We start from the raw sequence: 18,338 nt of genomic DNA, 5'->3' as shown, positions 1-18,338 counted from the left end.
ACAACACACACACTCCCCACCTGCAGGGACAATGCTTCATAAGCAGTGAGCAGGTAAGTAGATGTCTGTCTTTCTCTCTCCCCCAACCCTCTCAATTTCTCTGTCCTATCCAATAAAATGGCTGCCAGGAGCAGTGGATAGATCATGCTTGCACCAAGTCTCAGCAATAATCCTGGAGGCAAAAGAGAGAGGGGGAGAGGTAGGGAGAGAGGGAGAGATCCAAAAAAAAACAACAGACATATGAAAAAGTGCTCTGTTGTTTTATCCGGACTGGCTTCACGGGCGGGTAATAGAGATGACCAGAGACACACGGCTGGGCCGGGAAGCTGTATTTCTTTATCCACGAACAACGATTCATAAACTAACCCAAACTAATCACCAAACAGAACTCTCCTGCATCCTTCTCACATGGCGGAGCCAAGAAGTCTCTAACTCTGTCGGGGTTCTTGGGGGCGGGGACAAGCAGGCCCGCGAAACTAGCAGGACTAAACCAATTTTCCTGATGGGAAGAGCTAGACCAAACCAATGTAAAGCATACAGCAATTCCCCCTTTTCTTTTTAACTAAATGACTACAGTATCAGGGGTGTGGGGTGAACAGAAACCTATATGGTACAGGCATTTTCAAAAATTATGTTGTTTTATCCGGGCTGGCTTCACAGGCGGGTAACAGAGACGACCAGAGACACACGGCTGGGCTGAGAACACAGTTTAATCTTCATTCACGAACGGGCAAATCACCACACCATGTGCTTTTCTCTATCATCTTCTCTCCGCTGCTGCTGCTGGGACTCTGCACGTCCTTAGCATACGGGGTGGGGAGAAAGGGGGGGGGTGAAACTAGCAAGGGGCAAACCAATTCTTCTCAGAGGTCGGAGGGAAGGAAACATACCAACAGTGCTCCAAGTCATTGCCTGTCAGAGAAATGCAAATAAAGCAACAAAGAGATACAACTTCACCCCTGTGAGAATGTCATACATCAGAAACAGCAACAAGTGCTGGAGAGGTTTTGGGGTGAATGAAACCCTCCTGTACTGCTAGTGGGAATGTGAATTGGTCCAACCCATGTAGAGAGAAGTCTGGAGAACCCTCACAAGGCTAGAAATAGACCTTCCTTATGACCCAGCAATCCTCTCCTAGGGATATATCCTAAGAATCACACACACCCATCCAAAAAGATCTGTTTATACCTATGTTCACAGCAGTAAAATTTGGAATAGCCAAAACCTGGAAGCAACCGAGGTGTCCAACAGCAGATGAGTGGCTGAGAAAATTGTGGTATATATACACAGTGGAATATTAATCAGCTATTAAGAATGATGACTTCACCCTCTTCACCTCATCTTTTATGGAGCATGAAGGAATCATGTTAAGTGAGATAAGGCAGTAAGAGGAAGATGAATATGGGATAATCTCACTCATAGACAGAAGTTGAGAAATAAATAAAAAACAGAAGGGGGAACACAAAGTAGAACTTGGACTGGATTTGGGGTATTGCATCAAAGTAAGGGCATAGGTGTTACTTTCAGGTCTTGATGCACAATAGTGTGTGTGGGGGGTGAATGGAGAGTAGTTTGCAGAAAACAGAGAAATTATCCACATGTACCAATAACTGTATTTACTATTTAGTATAAACCATTAATCCCACCAATAATTAAAAAAAAAAAGATACACATATCTCATGCTCTCGTGTATTGCTGAAGAATAACTGGATAAAGATAGACACTAGGGATAAATAACTCAGTAAGGAAGCAGAGAATAGACAATTTAGAAAGAAACTGATTTTAGTATCAACCAGACTATGAATCAAAATAGGTTTAGAGCAATGTTCTAAATGTTTTCGTAAGCCATAACATTCTACGCTGTTTTCTGGCAATCCAACTGTTCTTTTACATTGTCGTTCATAAAGATTTCTTTATTCAGTCTACAAATTCAGTCTAAAATGCTAACCTCTAAACTGTAAAGACAGAATTAACATTTTTATATGTTTTAGATCAGTTCTAGCATCATGTTGGGCTTACATATCTGTAAATGAAAAGAAGAATGCCTGCTGCCACTATAATGAAATAGAAAAATTGCTCCTTTTAAAGTTTTGCTAGAAACTGGATGCTATTTGTAAAGAAAAATTATTCTTAATGCCAATGGTGATGGCACATTCATTGCTTGAGATCTTCAGTATGCTTTTACTTAGAAATGTTTTTGTTAAAAGATTGATACTGGCAATTAAAAGATAAAAAGACTGTTTGGCTTAAAAGATCTAAAACATCAAAGAAAACATTAAGGAAAAAATAAAACTTCATGTCCAGTGAAACTGGCAAAAATCAAACTCTTAAGTTTTTTGTTGTTTTTTTTATAATCAAGAGCTAACAACTACAAATGAATAGACACTTATTTGAAAGGACGTGGCCAAAAACTGTGGCAAAGAAAATAGGATAATTTCTATGATTTTTAATTTATGCACTCTATTTTTAAAACTGTATTCTTAAATTGAGAGGCACTGGAGTCCTGGTGTGCTTTCTAGACAATTCTCAAGGGAGATGAGTGGCTATAACTATGCGCTAAAGACTATACTGTAAACTATTAAAACCTCAGTAAATTTAAAAAGAAAATTAACTTAGATACATTAGACTTTTGAATATTTAGACATTCTTTAGCTCTCCCAACTACCAATGAAAACCATCTTTAAACTAAACACTATGATAAAGAATAACCTGGGTCAACATTATGATTAACCATTACAAACTTTTTTTGTTGTTTGTTTTAAAGAGTCAATGTATAAAGATATTCAGGGAATTTTAAAAGCTTTCTAAAATTATCCCATTTAGCCGAAAAAAATCCAGGGTCAAAACTGCTAGCTGCCATGTCCAATACCTATTTTCCTTTCTGCTGTGTTCTTGTTTCCTGCTTTCTGTGTTCTTTGTTCTTTATTCCTGCTTACAGAAAGAAATGGACACATTATAACTGAAACTCCAGTTATCGTTTTTTGGGCTCTGGTGGGAATCTTAAAATGGAAATTGGATACTAAGAACAGAAAGCATGGATGGATGGATGGATGGATGGATGGATGGATGGATGGATGGATGGATGGATGGATATAAACAGATACATACAAATATCCATGACACCATATGATCCTTGAATATCATATCTAAAAACTTTCCCATCCTTAAAAATATATACTTATTTATATTACTACAAAATCCAGGGGCTATAACTTCATACTAATATAACTGATAAAACTCACACATCCATGAGCAAAGTTCACTGGTGCCACCACACTAAAGAAAGTTCTCTATTTCTCCCTACTTCTCCTTTTCCCTCTGCTAATCACAATAGTTTTCACAAAGCAGTAGTTTTGGTGGTTTTTTGTTTTGTTTTGCAAGTTCAATCTAGTTTTTTATATCGAGTAAAGCCACACAGGATTTTCTCCCACTTCTTGGTACTTCACCTAGCATAATCACATTGAGTTCCATTCACTTCAGCCCAAATGGTAGAATGTCTTCCTTCTTAGTGGCAGAGTAGTGCCCCATGTATATCCTATGACTTCTTTATTTAGTCATCTTTTGATGGGCATTTAGGTTGATTTCATATTTTAGCAATTGTGAATACTGTCATGATTATAGGAGTACATATAATGTTATCAATTAGTGTTTTTATTTTGTTTTTAATTATCAATTTCTATTTGTTATTAGTGATTTAATATTGGTTTACAAAATTACATGTCAACAGGGGTATAATTCCACACCATTCCCACCACCAGCGAATCAGTGGTTTTTGTCCCATTTGGATAAATGTCTACCATTGGTTATAGGATCATAAGATATTCCATTATTTTTAATGGAATCCTCATATTTTACATAGAAGAGCATGATTTGGGTTTGTGTTTTGTTGCTCCCTCTGGCTTTTACTTGACATAATAATAAATGCTAACAGGGTAACTTCACTGAACCTCTTCAAATAACTAGATATCTACTGGCCATCTGTTTACATTCTCTGGAGAAGTGTCAATTTAGACCATTTGCCTAGTTTTTTAATTAGGTTGCTTAGTCATTTGTACTCGTATGATTCTCTATATACTGTAGACAACAACACTTTATAGGATATGCAATGTTAAAATACCTTCTACCAATTGTTAGGTTGCATTTGAGTTGTTTTAGTGGAATTTTCTTTCAATATGTAAAAGCTTTTTAATTTTATAGAATTCCATTTACATATTCTTGTTTTTGTTTTCCCTTGCCAATGGATCAAGACTCTATACATATCTCTAATGCCTATGTCTTATTAGAATATATATCACTACAGGTCCATGAAGGATGATAAATGACATAGTGGGGGTTGTATTGTTAAATGGGAAACTGGGGAATGTTATGCATGTACAAACTATTGTATTTACTGTTGAATGTAAAACATTAATTCCCCAATAAAGAAATAAATAAAAATAAATTAATTTAAAAAAAGAATATATATCACTGATACTTTATTCTGTATATTTTTTGGTGGATCTAATGTCTAAGTCATCTTTAGCAGTCTGATTAGCTTTGAGACCTAATTTCATATTTTTTACACGTGAATGACCAGTTTCCCCAACACCCTTTGTTGAAGAGGGTTTCTTTTCCCCATGGTATGGTCTTGGCTCCTCTGTCATAAATTAAATGTCTATATATGTACAAGTTTATATTTGGGCTCTTGAGTCTATTCCACTGGTTTAAGTATGTTTTTGTTCCAATACAAAATGGCTTTAATGACAATTGTTTTGTAGTATGGTTAAAAATGAGGAGTGCCATGCATTCATTTCTCTTTCCCCTTATATTCACATTGCCCATTCAAGGTCTTCTGGGGTTCTATGCAATCTTTGGAATTGTTTGCTCAATTTCTTTGAATAGTTTTATTGGAATTTTAAATGGGCATTGTGCTGAATTTATAAATTGCTTTATAGATAGCCATTTAACAATGTTTATTTTATAGTCCTTGAACATGGGATGAACCATTTCTGTTGTCTTCTATTTTAAGACTGATTTATTTATTGTCATGACAGAGAAGATAGAAAGGCTGAAGCTACTCAGATCTGGCATGTAGAGCTATTCTGGATTGAAATGGAGTCAATGGTACCTCAGGCATCAAAGTCTGGTATGTTACTGCTGTGCTATCTCCCCAGCCTATTATACTTCAACATCTCACAATATTCATTATATAGGTCTTTCACCTTCTTTGTTAGAATCACTCCAAATTATTTTCTTTTTGTTGCTGTTGTTGTTATTGTAATTGTTAATAGGATCATTTCATTAACTTATACTTTCTTACAACATATTGCATACAAAAATAAATGCAACAATTTATATAAGCTGATTTTGTTCCTTGCCACTTTAATGAAATGATTATTTCTAGTAGTTTTCTTATTGAATCCTTTAGAGTTTTCTCCTTGTTATCATCATGTCATCTACAAACAGCAATACTTTTAGTTCTCTTTCAAACTGGATATGTCTTTGATCTTTTAAAAATCTTTGTTTTTTAATTGCTTGGCTAGCACTTCTAAAAGCATGATGAACAGTAGTGATAAGAGTGGGCATCCTTGTTTCATTCCTGCCCTTCAGAGAAAAACTTTCTCTCTACTGTGTATGATGCTATCATTGGGGTTTGTCATAAATGATTTTCATTATATTGAGATATGTTCCTTCAATACCTATTTTACTAATTGTCATAAATGACTACTGAATTTTGCCAAGTACTTTTTCAGTATCTATATCTAGGATCATGCATTTTTATCTTTTGATTTTTGTTGATGTGATGTATTGCATTAATTGCTTTGCACATGTTGAAACATCCCTGCACTGTTGGGACTAAATCCACTTGATAATGATATATTATTCTCTGAATTCCTTTTGCAGCATTTGTTTTTAAGAGACCAGAAAAACAGCCTGCTTGGATAGTGTGCTTCTTTGCCATGTGTGAAACCCAGGCTTGAGCTACCACACAGCACTGAAGGAAGCTTTGGTGTTATGGTCTCTTTCACTCTCTTTCTCTGCCTCTCTATTTCCCTCTAAAAAAAGAAAGAAAATAAAAGAGAAAGAAAGGGACCAGGCAGTGGCTCACCTGGTTAAGTGCTCACATTACAGTGCATAAGGACCCAGGTTCAGGACCCTGATCCCCACCTGCAGAGGGAAAGCTTGATAAGTGATAAAGCAGAAGCTGCAGGTGTCTATCTATCTCTCTCTCTCCTTCTTTACCTCCCCTCCCTTCTCAATTTCTCTCTGTCTCTACACAATAATAAATTTAAAAATATTTTTAAAAAGAGAAAGAACCTGTGGAAGATTTATTTTAAGTTAAATGGAAAAAATGCTCTGCTGTTTTACATTTGCATTTTTTCTATATTTTTTTCTTAATTGGGGGGTATAGGGATTAATGGTTTATAGGTGAGAGTAAAATATAGTAGTCTGTACATGTGTAAGACTTCTGTTTTCTACATAACAATCTAATCAGTTGCATTATAGTTATGTAGTAATAGAAACCCTGAGTGTTTTTTTAAATAATTTTTAAAATATTTTATTTTAGCAAGTCGGGCAGTAGCACAGCAGGTTAAGTGCAGGTGGCACAAAGCACAAGGATCGGCGTAAGGATACCAGTTCCAGCCCCCAGCTCCCCACCTGCAGGGGAGTTGCTTCACAAGCGGTGAAGTACGTCTACAGGTGTCTATCTCTCTTTCCCCCCGTCTTCTCCTTCTCTCTCCATTTCTCTCTAACCTATCAATAACGACATCAATAACAACAACAACAATAACTACAATGATAAAAAAAACAAGGGCAACAAAAGGGAATAAATATTTTAAAATATATTTTTTATTTTATTTTATTTTATTTTAATGAAAGGTATAGGAAGACACAGAGAAAGACCAGAGCACTGCTCAGGTCTGGTTTATAGTGGTACTGGAGATTGAAGTTGGGAGCTCAGAGCCTCAGGCATAAAAGTCTCCATTATGTTGTTTCCCTAACCTGAAACCCCAAAATTTTCTAATCAAAAACTTTTGATTTTTTTTCTCAGTCTCCAATTTGGTGTTATATTGAAAGTCTTATTCAATAACTTAATCTATTTCTGGGAAATGAAAATATTCCTGACATAGCACTTATACATTCCTAGAAAAAAAGAAAAAATCTTCTACTTATTCAATAAGAAATTTTTTAAAACATCTAGGTAGTTGTTAACATTTTTATAATTCAACATTAAAAAAAGAAAAGTATAAGAATAGGAAGGAAGAAGAGAGGGTACAATCAGCCACAATCACTGAATAAAACTGGCTCTGAAAAGTACATTCAACCTGGTACAAAATCCCCAGAGAAACATCTCTCTAGACCTTCCCGTGGTGCATCCCGTGAGTACCCATTCATTGGGGAAACTGACGATCCTTCCTAGCCGACTGAATCCACATGGATCCCAGTCACTTTCAAAGCCATTAACTGGCTACAGAAGAAGGGCAAACGCTAGAAGAAGAAGAAGTATCAATACTAAAAAAAAAAAAAAAAAAGCCTAGAAAACTTAGCTTTTTAAATCAAGAGTACAATCACACATCTGATAAAGGACTGATATCAAATATCTATAAAGAACTCACACAGCTCAACAATAAAATAGCAATAATCCAATAAAAAGTAGGCAAAAGAACTAAAGAGACAAGTTTTCTACAGAAAGTATACATACATACATACATACACAGAATCTTTCTTTATAGAAAGATTCTTTAAATCTTTATAGAAAGATTCCATTTCACTTATTATTAGAGAAATGAAAATTAAAATCACAATGATATATCACCTCCCACCTGTGAAAATGGTTCACATCAACAAATCAAAAATTAAATAATGACAAGCGGTAGAGAGAGGTGGAGAAAGTAAACTAAACTATTTCACTGCTGAGAATGTTAACTGGCACATACTCTATGGAAAACAGTATGGAGAGTCTTTTTAAACAAGTAAAGATAGAAATACTTTATCATCCAGCAATACCATCCTTAGTTAGGTATATAGCCAAAGGAGATATAAAACCACTAATTGGAAGGGAGGTTTATACCCCCAATGTTCATAGCTGCATTGTTTACAATAGTCAAGGAGTGGAAACAGTTTAAATGTCATTCAAAGATGACTAGATAGAGAAGCTGTGAGACATATATACAATATATGCAACTGAAAAAGAAGATACTGCATCCTTCAGGACAAAATGGATAGAATTTGAAGTGATTATGCTTAATAACATAAGAAGATGAAAAACAATAAAGGATGGTTCCATTCACACATAGAATATAGAGGTTAAACACATGAAGTTAAGGAGAGAAAAAAACGGAAAAGTAGTTAGATTACAAAATAAATCTAAGACTTTGTGAGAACTAAGATGGTTGTCAGTGGGGAGTGAGGGACACAGAATTTTGAAGGAAGGTGTAACATAAAACTAAAATCTATAATCACAGAATCTTGTAAACAAAAATATTTTAAAATCTAGAGTACAGCTGGTAATGGTAATATAAAAAATCTACTTAAGATTTAATGCTGATTGAACCCCCATAAAAAAGTGATACAGCAAACCTAAATGAAGCAAAGATGGTTTAAGAAGTATCAGGATATAAGTATGAATGCTATTATTACCTATTTCTGATATCAAAAATGGCAATCTCAAGTGTGTTATCAAAGTTTAAAAGTTTATATAACTTTATTCTACTTTTTGGTTATCAGTTCAGATAGGAATTGAAATTGAAAAATACTTACTATAGTAACCATATAATACAGTGTCCTCAATCTGTCTGCTGACATTAGCATTAGCCCAATCCTAGGATTAAAAAGAAAGTAATAGAATAGTAATAAAGAATCCATTTGTTAACAAGTATACTTAAGTTTTAATGTGACTATTACTTTTAGCTGCACAATTAATTCAAATAAATAATGGTCTGCACCTGCAAACAGCGAGAAAATGACAAGTAAATTAATATGAATAGCTGAATGCTAAAATAAGATGACAACAAAGTTCTGAGGTAACACATGGATGCTAGGCATTTAAGTCACATATATGGAAAGCCTAAGTCACACTGAAGATTAAGTATAGCATCCTAAAACAATTCAAAATTGACATCTGAAGAAATAAGAGTCATACACAGTTAAAAGGAGAAAAACTAGTGTAAATAAAAGAGAGAGGTACATACATGGAAGTTTTGAAAAAAATTTAAGAAACTAAATACAGGTTCACTGGATCTTGTTTTGGAAAGGTTAATAATAATAATAATAGCATCAAGTGAAGCAAGGAACTGGCGAACCATGCTAATTATTCTGAAGCAAAGCAAAGTGATAATCTGATTTGTGAGAATATTTGAGCATAATATACATCTTTAAAATGCAAAAAATCATTAAATTCATTTGTATCATGTCACATAAGTGTTCTTTAAATTAATAAGTGTAAAAAATAGAACTTATGTTAATCTTTTCAAATAAAAAATTGTAACTAGTGAATCAGAAGTGAGATTTAATAGCAAGTGTTCTTATCAAATACTCTAAATGTTATGTATATGAAAAGTTAAACTTGGACAGTCTCAGTAGAAAAGTTCTAATTAATTTATGTCCTTTTTTTTCTATTAAAAAACTCTTTGTCCTCATCTACATGGGGGGTTACTTCACAAGTGATGAAGCAGGAGTCTCCCTCTCTCCTCTATCTTCCCCTCTCCTCTCACTTTCTCTCTGTCCTATCCAACAACAATAACAACAGCAACAACAACAGAAAAATATGACCACAGGCGCAGTGAATTCAGAGTGCAGGCACTGAACCCCAGGAATAACCCTGGAGGAAAGAAAAACAACTATGAATTCCTTATTGACAAATGCCTATATGAATAAAAATATAAGAAAAATCCAGTGATCTGGGAGGTGGCGCAGTGGATAGAGCACTGGATTTTCAAGCATGAGGTTCTGCTTTCAATTCCCAGTAGCACATGTACCAGAGTGATGTCTGATACTTTCTATCTTCTCCTACCTTTCTCATTAATAAATAAATAAAATATTTAAAAAAGCGAAATCCAAACTTAGCTCTACAAATGTAAGACCCTAAGAGACAATACACAATAAAAATGGTATGTAACCAGTAACAATAAGATATACAGGCTATTAAAAAATGATGTTAACAGCTAAAACCTGGAAGCAACCCAGGTGCCCAACAGCAGATGAGTGGCTGAGAAAGCTGTGGTATATATACACAATGGAATTCTATGCAGCTATTAAGAACAATGAACCAACCTTCTCTGACCCATCTTGGATGCAGCTAGAAGGAATTATGTTAAGTGAGCTAAATCAGAAAGATAAAGATGAATATGGGATGATCCCACTCATCAACAGAAGCTGAGAAAGAAGAACATAAAGGGAAACTAAAAACAGGATTTGACTGAATTTGGAGTAGGGCACCAAAGTAAAAACTCTGGGGTGAGGGTGAGGGTGAATGGGATGGGACACAGTCTTTTAGTGGTGGGCATGGTGTTTATGTACACTCCTATCAATTTGTAGTCATATAAATCACTATTTAATCAATATGAGAGGGGAAAAATTGATTGTATGTCTCAAACTTTTTAAAGCACATACTGAGTCTTTTTAATACACAGGCTGAGTCTTTGATATGTTGACTCTCTAAAAAGCCTACATTGGGGAGAACAGAAGCAACCGGTGGCACAGCTATATACAAATAATGTCAAAAGACATAAATTATGGTGATGTTGTATATGATACAGCAAATCCTAAAAAAGGGATATTTCAAAGTTAACCCAATTGCCAAATAACGTGATCATAGCAATAACTATCTATTGTCTTCTTAAACCCTACGACAGCAGGAACCTCCCACTTCCTTTTAAGAGACTAGTTCCCCTAGTTATGGAATCTCTAGGGTGGGGCTCACTTTCCTGCATGCTTCTCTCAATTCATACCAAATGATACTGCATCCACTGATCCCATCCTAATCAATGCAACAAGTACCACCTCAGCATGCTTCACTTCAGACTGTGTCCAGAGATGTCAGGCATGGAATGTCAACCCTTCACCCTCATTACTCGGGTGAGACCTTTCCTTTCATAGTATTCTCAAATTCCATACCAGGTGGTTCACTTCCTAACAAAGTCCCAAAGCCTAGATATAGACCAGGTCCCATGAGAAAGAGCGTATGTCCACATGTATCTATAAATTAGGGCAAAGTATATACCTGAATGCAAAAGTACACAATAGTCTGCAGTGTGTCAGTATAAAGTTCATAATGAAATAGTATCTAATTAGACTTAGATACTCTCCTCACCTACTTCCTATTACAGTTCTCTTACTCATTCCAAAGCTAACCTTATCAAAGCAAGGACTGCAAAAGCTGAATAAGGGCAAGAGACTGGCATACTTTAATGATGACTCTTTAGTCACTATCAGACCACCTCATTAGCTGGGGCCCTATTCAGATAGTCCTGAGATTCCCAAACAGACATCATGGGCCTAGACCTTGAAAAATCCCTCTTGCCTTGTTACCAGCCATCTCAATCAAGAACAACAAAATAGACCCCTTTGTGGGCCCCCCATAGGACCTTGCCCTCAACCTGGATCAATAAGGTAGAGAAGGTAGAGAATGTCTTCGGAGGCTGGACAACATACTCTATGCTACACCTGAGGAAGATGGGTCCTGATATTGGAGCAGCTTAAAATGTTCCTACTCATGACCACAGAATGTGAGTTCAGATCTACAGGGATGCAGAGGTCACATAGGTTCCTAAGCCGAATATGGGCCCCAGACCAAATCAAATTGATGGGCTTTACAGTCAATAATATTTATACCCCTTTCCCATATTAGGGAGCTACTCTCTTCCCTGATCCAGCTTTCTGCTCCTTTTCCAGCCATGACATCATCTCCCCAAACAATAACTTGGATCCAAAAAAAAAAATAAAAAATAAATAACTTGGATCCACCCGCATAATGGATATCAGGTCTAAAAGAAAAAAAAAAAAAAAACTAGTCTAGTCACTTGTTTGATTGCAAACACTAACCAGGTTCAACCCTGACCCCCACTATACTGAAAGAAGATTCAGTGCTGTCGTGTCTCTCCCTATCTCTGTCTCTGTCTTTCTAGCAAAAAAAAAAAAAAAAACAAACTCATCAACCTAAAGTGTTCAAGTCCCAGTGACAACAACAAAAAAAATCTGAAAAAAGTTCAAGTTACATGTTCCCACATGAAAAGACTATAAAGCCAAATTATATATCTCCAATTAAAATCTCAATATATATGAGGGGGTACAGTATTTTGACATCCTGATCCTAAAAGCATCATTTGAAATATAAATGCCACTCACTGTAATAGTAACAAAGGTAATCTATGACCTAGATACTCTTTTTTGGAATTTATCCTAAAAAGATTCACACAAATAAGGACAGATATAAATACAGTGTTAAAGAAAGCAATACTGTCGAATGAATGTCCTTGTGAGCTCTTGGCAGGTTGCCTAGCTATGATCTAGCCCACACGGGACTTCCCATTAAGTGGAATAGCATCCAACCTCAATTACTCATGGGATCAACCAGCCCAAAGTTTCTAATTGTTCAGTAACTGAAACGTCCTAATATGCACATGTATCTGTCTATGTCTAAACTTACACTACACTGAACCCAAGTCCACTATATTTATCTACCTGCAAATCATTGTTCTGCTTGTCCTATGTAAAAGAACAAAGTGAGGTAGAGGTAATTCTCCTGAAATCACTGCACTTTAGGAAAGCTTGCCACTATGAAAAATGCCAACTATATAAGAACTTGTGTACTTTCTGACTTTTAAACCTATAAATTCTCATATGGAGTTCACCAGTACTCTGGTTTAAAAAAAAAATCCAGTTTGCATCAAATAATGCTTTTTGATTTTGACTCAAGAACCCTTGCTAATACAATATTCAGTGCAGTGATATTAAAAAAAAACCTAAAAACAATCAAAATATTGAGTTATAAATAGCTAAGTATTAGTTATATATTCACATAGTGGACTAAAATCATGACATTAAAGTCTATATAAACTGTTATAGATGGATAGAATATGGAGTACTTATGAGTATATGGAGGAAATGAAATAGTTGGGGCCAATAGTTTAAACTCACACAATTATTGCCTTAAAATATAATGATAGAAACATTTTCTATGCACATAGAAAATAGAAATTGTAAAAGAGTGCTTACCATATGGGAAAGCACTGGGGAGAATTAAATGCAATGATTAAAATATTTTTATATTAATGATTAGAATATTCCAATGAATATGTGCATAGTCAAAGTTTCAGCTACTAACAACTGTGCTTCTTTAATTATTAAGCATTAAAATACTAATTTTTCAAGATTGACTTGAGTCATTTTATTATTTAGTAGGTCCAAGTACCATAAAAACAGATTTTGAAAATGGGGGAGGGGGGAAGCGTGCACCAGGATTCCAATCATATTTTTTAATATATAAGCACATTCATGGGGGAGGGGTATAAAAAATGAAATAGAAAATAGTTAGATTCATCTCATGTAAGCTGCCTATCAATTTCTAACATAAACCAGGAGATATTAATTACTGGCTAATATTTAATTATAAGTTAAGTTACAAAATTTAAAAATTCTGAAAAAAATTAAAAGTATGAAGTTTGGAGAGAATTAAACCCAGTGATTCAATGAAATTTTTCACTCTGCAACAACCTTCTGTTTAACCACATTTTGGGGCAATAGGAATATTGTTGTTACTATTTTAAAGCTACAAATATGTGTAAAATATACAACATCACTCAAGTACTACCAGTGTATTTAGTTTTTATATACTGTCTTGACTCTAAGATATCTGGTATACTGTCAAGAGTGCTTAGTTTATGAAACCCTCCTTCTTTTAGACTTTGAACACCGCATTGGTGGTGTTATATTTTATAAACTATTGCATCCCAAAGTAGAACCCAAAAGGAACTTTGTAGTCATTTAAGATCCAAAGGAATGTAAGATAATGAAAAACTAATAAAAAAGAGAACATTAAGAACCTTTTTAAAGGGGAAAAAATGGAGTTGGAGAGTTATCACAGAGGTAGTGCATCAAATTTGAAAGTCTGAGGCAAAAGAGCTCCCAAACTCAATCCAAAGCACCACCATTAGCCACAGATGAACAGTGGTGGATCAAAGTCATCAAGATGACTTTTTAAAATTCTAAGTACAACTTAAAAATAAGCAAGACTTTCCTTACTTTTTACTTAATAATCTCACTTAGTCAAGTGGTTCTCATTTATGAGGTATGTGGTCTCCTAGGGGCATTTAACAATATTTGGAGACAAATAGATGTGAGAACAAAAATCTACTGACATCTAGTAAGTAGCAGCAAGGATCCATTAAACATCTCCAATGCTTAAGACTGCTCCCCCATACAACCCATCTTGAATAAAGAATCATATAGTACAAAATGTCAGTGATTGAGAAATAATAACAATGAGGTTGCTAAAATATTTTGAAGTCAAAAGATAGGAGCTCATTCAACTTTTTACCAAACCTAAAATATATTTCCATCTGTATTCAAAGTCTAGGCTTTCTTTCTACCAAGAACCCATACTTGTATTTACTGTCAGCCCTTTTATGTTGTGTTTATCTTTCTCTTTCTCTCTCTGTCTTCCCCTCCCTTTCAATTTCTCTCTGTCCTATCTAATAAAATGGAAAAAATGGCCTCTAGGAGCAGTAGACTGGTAGTTCTAGCAGTGAGCACCCACAATAACCCTGGAAGCAAAAAGTAAAATAAAATATGTAAGTACCATCTGTGTGCCACAACACTGGGGATATAACAATGGCACACAGTTCCTATTTCATAATAGCTCAAGCTAACAGGAACCATTAAAAATAACTTGTATAATTAAATGGAAATTCAGAAATTTTCCAGTCTAACATCCTTCACTCTACAAATAAAGAACTTGAAGTTCAGAAAAGTTAACTGACTTAACTAAATGTTCCTGCTAGACAGTTAAAACTAAAACTCAGGAGTTGGGGGGTAGCACAGAGGGTTAAGCGCACATGGCACGAAGAGAAAGGAACAGCATAAGGATCCTGGTTCTGAGCCCCCAGCTCCCCACCTGCAGGGGAGTCGATTCACAGGCAGTGAAGCAGGTCTGCACGTGTCTTTCTTTCCCCCTGTCTTCCCTTCCTCTCTCCATTTCTCTCTGTCCTATCTAACAACAACGACATCAATAATAACTACAACAATAAAAAAGCATCAATGGCAACAAAAGGGAATAAATAAATGAATATTAAAAAAAAACAACTAAAACTCAGGTCTTAAAATTTCCATCCTAGTGGTCTCTTCACTATACCACATTTACTCCAAATATACAGTAAGAAAAAGATTAAGATCCTGATTTATTACTAATAAAAGCTCTTCTAAACTGTTTACTCCATTAATGCAAATCAAATCACTCACTGAGATTATATATATATATATATATATGCATATATATATGTATGTATATGACCCAAAAATAAAAGCTGTAATGATTACTAGTATATTTTCAGATTAACTAAAGGCATTTTTCATAATTGAAGAGGATATGTAAGAAAAAGATTAAGATTCTGATTTATCACTAATAAAAGCTCTTCTAAACTGTTTACTACATTAATGCAAATCAAATCACTCATTGATATATATATATATATATATATATCCCAAAAATAAAAGCTGTAATGATTACTAGTATATTTTCAGATTAACTAAAGGCATTTTTCATAATTAAAGAGGATATCAAATTGATAGTTATGTCTATTATGTCTATTTTTAGTTGTCCATGTCACCTGTCAAATTCTCAACCTCTATGCTGTATTTTCACTCTTATTTATCCCCATAGATAAAAATAAAGATCAGTGTATTATAGACAGTTAAACTTAATACTGAATTGCCACAAAAATTGAAAGGAAATATCATGCAGTATTTACCTTAAATGTACCATTCAGATTTTTCATGTAAGAAACCAAAAATATATCCACTGGTAGAAGTGCTGATGTGATAAGTGCAACAGCCAGAGAAAAAATTGCTGTTATGGTGGAGACAACTTCACTTTCCCGCTGACTTTGGTATTTACGAACATATATCCAGCAGAATGCCAAAATAGCCTGAAGGAAAAAAGAAAGAAAGAAAGAAAAAAAGAAAGGTTTTGTTATTGCCCTATGGAGCTTCTAAAATCAGTTTTCAGTATGTTTCAAGGTTCTTACTGAGAAACTTTATGTCAAGTAAAAGATTCTCTCAGACATATAAAAAATGTCCACTACCTCTTACAAATTTGTTCAAGATTTGTCCCTTTCAAAACACTTAGAATAAATGCAATGAAACAACAATAAAATTAAGTAAGTTCCCAGGTAAGGCTGCCAGTGGTCTTAAAACTAAATGTTGAGAACTTCTGCTATACTCAGAGGGAATTGTAGACAAATAAAGGTAGTGCTCACTGAGTGACTAGGTTCCATTCCTAAAACCTGACTGATATATAAACATGCCAATTAACAAGGAGCTACTCCCTACTGGTATTTCAGGTATAATGTGCTGTATTGACAATGAATTTGTTGAGCAACTTTACATAGTTTTCATAACTTTTAACATTTTACCATGTTTCAAATATTTATACAATAGTATGTTGTATATGGTACTGTAAGAAAAAACAGAGAAATAGTTTGTACTATTGGGTAACACAATAATGTACAAATAATAAATATAGAGATAAGACTTCCCTGAGCAGACAACCTCACCAATGTATCCTGGAACTTCATCTCTCCAGAGCTCTACCCTACTAAGGAAAGAAAGAAACAGGCTGGGAATATGGATCAACCTGCTAATGTCCATATCCAGTGGAGAAGCACTTATAGATGCTAGAACTCCTACTCTGCACCCCAAAAAGAATTTTGGTCCATATTCTGAGTCGGGGGAGAAGTGATAAGAGGAACATGACCAGAGAGCTCTGAACTCCAATCCCATCATGACCCGGAGAGAGAAGAGGAAAAAAAGGAAACACATTCAGAAGTAGTAATAGGTGAAGGTGTGACTTGGAAATAAAGAGAAGATGGGACCATGGGAAAAATGGGCAACTATATATAATATAAATACAGACAGAGAGTTACAGAAATACTAGTCAATCCATGTCTATGACCTTGGGAGAACCACTGTAGTTTCCAATGGAGGGAGTAGGGATACAAAACTCTGATGGTGGGAATGGTGCAGAATTATCCTTGCTATCTTTTTTTTTAAATATATATATACATATATATATGTACACATATATTATAGACAAAAATGGTAATATAATGTACACTGACCAACTAAGAGAACAAGATTGAAACAGTGAAGTATTACAAGATGAGAGGCTTGAAGCTGAGTCACTGTGCTACAGTTTTCTCTGAACAAAGTTCTCTTTCACCACCATAATCAAATCTTCTGAACACTGGTACTAACTCTAATAAACAAGTAGAGTACTAAATGAAGACTTGCTACTATACTAAATTAGTATTCGCATTATACTAAATTAGATTCGCATCTTGGTTGTGTCAATTTTCTTTCTTTTTAAGGCAACTTTACACCCTTTCTTTTTCTGAGTAAAATTGACATGGACTCTCCCAAGGTTCAGAAAAGGAAACTTTGTTTCTGATTTGAAACTAGAAACTCTGTTTCTGGTTTGAAAGTTGTGACAACCCTTTGAAGGAATAAGTAATACAGTTATATTTGGCTTTGGATAGAAAGCCAAGAAAGAGCTTTACTGTTGAGGACCCAGACCCTGAGCCTGGCAGGACTGGTCACTGTATGTTCCTCTACTGGATATGACCATCCCTCTCCTTCATAAAAACATTTGGTAAATCCAGAAAGTTGCTAAATATGTAACTGTTAAATATGTAGCTAAATATGCAAATATGTATTTTTTAAAGTTATCTTTATTTATTGGATAGAGAAAGCCAGAAATAGAGAGGGAAGGGGACAGAGGGAGGAGAGACAGAGAGACACCTGCCACACTGCTTCACCACACACAAAGCCTTCCCTCTGCAGGTGGAGACAAGGAACTTGAACCTGGGTTCTTGTGCATTATAACATATACTTACACTCAACCAGGTGTGCCACCACCTGGCCCCTGAAAGCTACTAAATATGAATACACTATTATTTTGCCCTGACTACTGCATAAATCAGACACACACAGCACCCACTTCACTTCTTGAAGCTTACCACAAGGTTTCCCAACTCAAATTATATTTTAAGTCAATAAACCCTTTCTTTTCTATATAGATGTTCCTATGAATTCTCTGAAGATAAACTATGTGTCGGAAAAACAATTTTTAAATACAGAAAGTC

At 35.0% G+C, this 18,338-nt stretch overlaps 1 protein-coding gene across 1 annotated transcript in view; it reads right to left on the bottom strand.

The window, feature by feature from the left end:
- Positions 1-18,338, bottom strand: part of LMBRD1 (LMBR1 domain containing 1) — an 84,584-nt gene that overhangs the window by 60,897 nt on the left and 5,349 nt on the right. The window contains exons 2-3 of the mRNA XM_007529031.3: positions 15,948-16,124; positions 8,743-8,803 (exon numbers count right to left, since the gene is read on the bottom strand). Coding sequence (XP_007529093.1) covers positions 8,743-8,803; positions 15,948-16,124 — 238 coding nt within the window. The remainder of the gene's footprint in view (positions 1-8,742; positions 8,804-15,947; positions 16,125-18,338) is intronic.

This window comes from Erinaceus europaeus, chromosome 4 (assembly GCF_950295315.1).
Source record: "Erinaceus europaeus chromosome 4, mEriEur2.1, whole genome shotgun sequence".
NCBI lineage: Eukaryota > Metazoa > Chordata > Mammalia > Eulipotyphla > Erinaceidae > Erinaceus > Erinaceus europaeus.
This window is presented reverse-complemented; position numbering and strand designations above follow the sequence as displayed.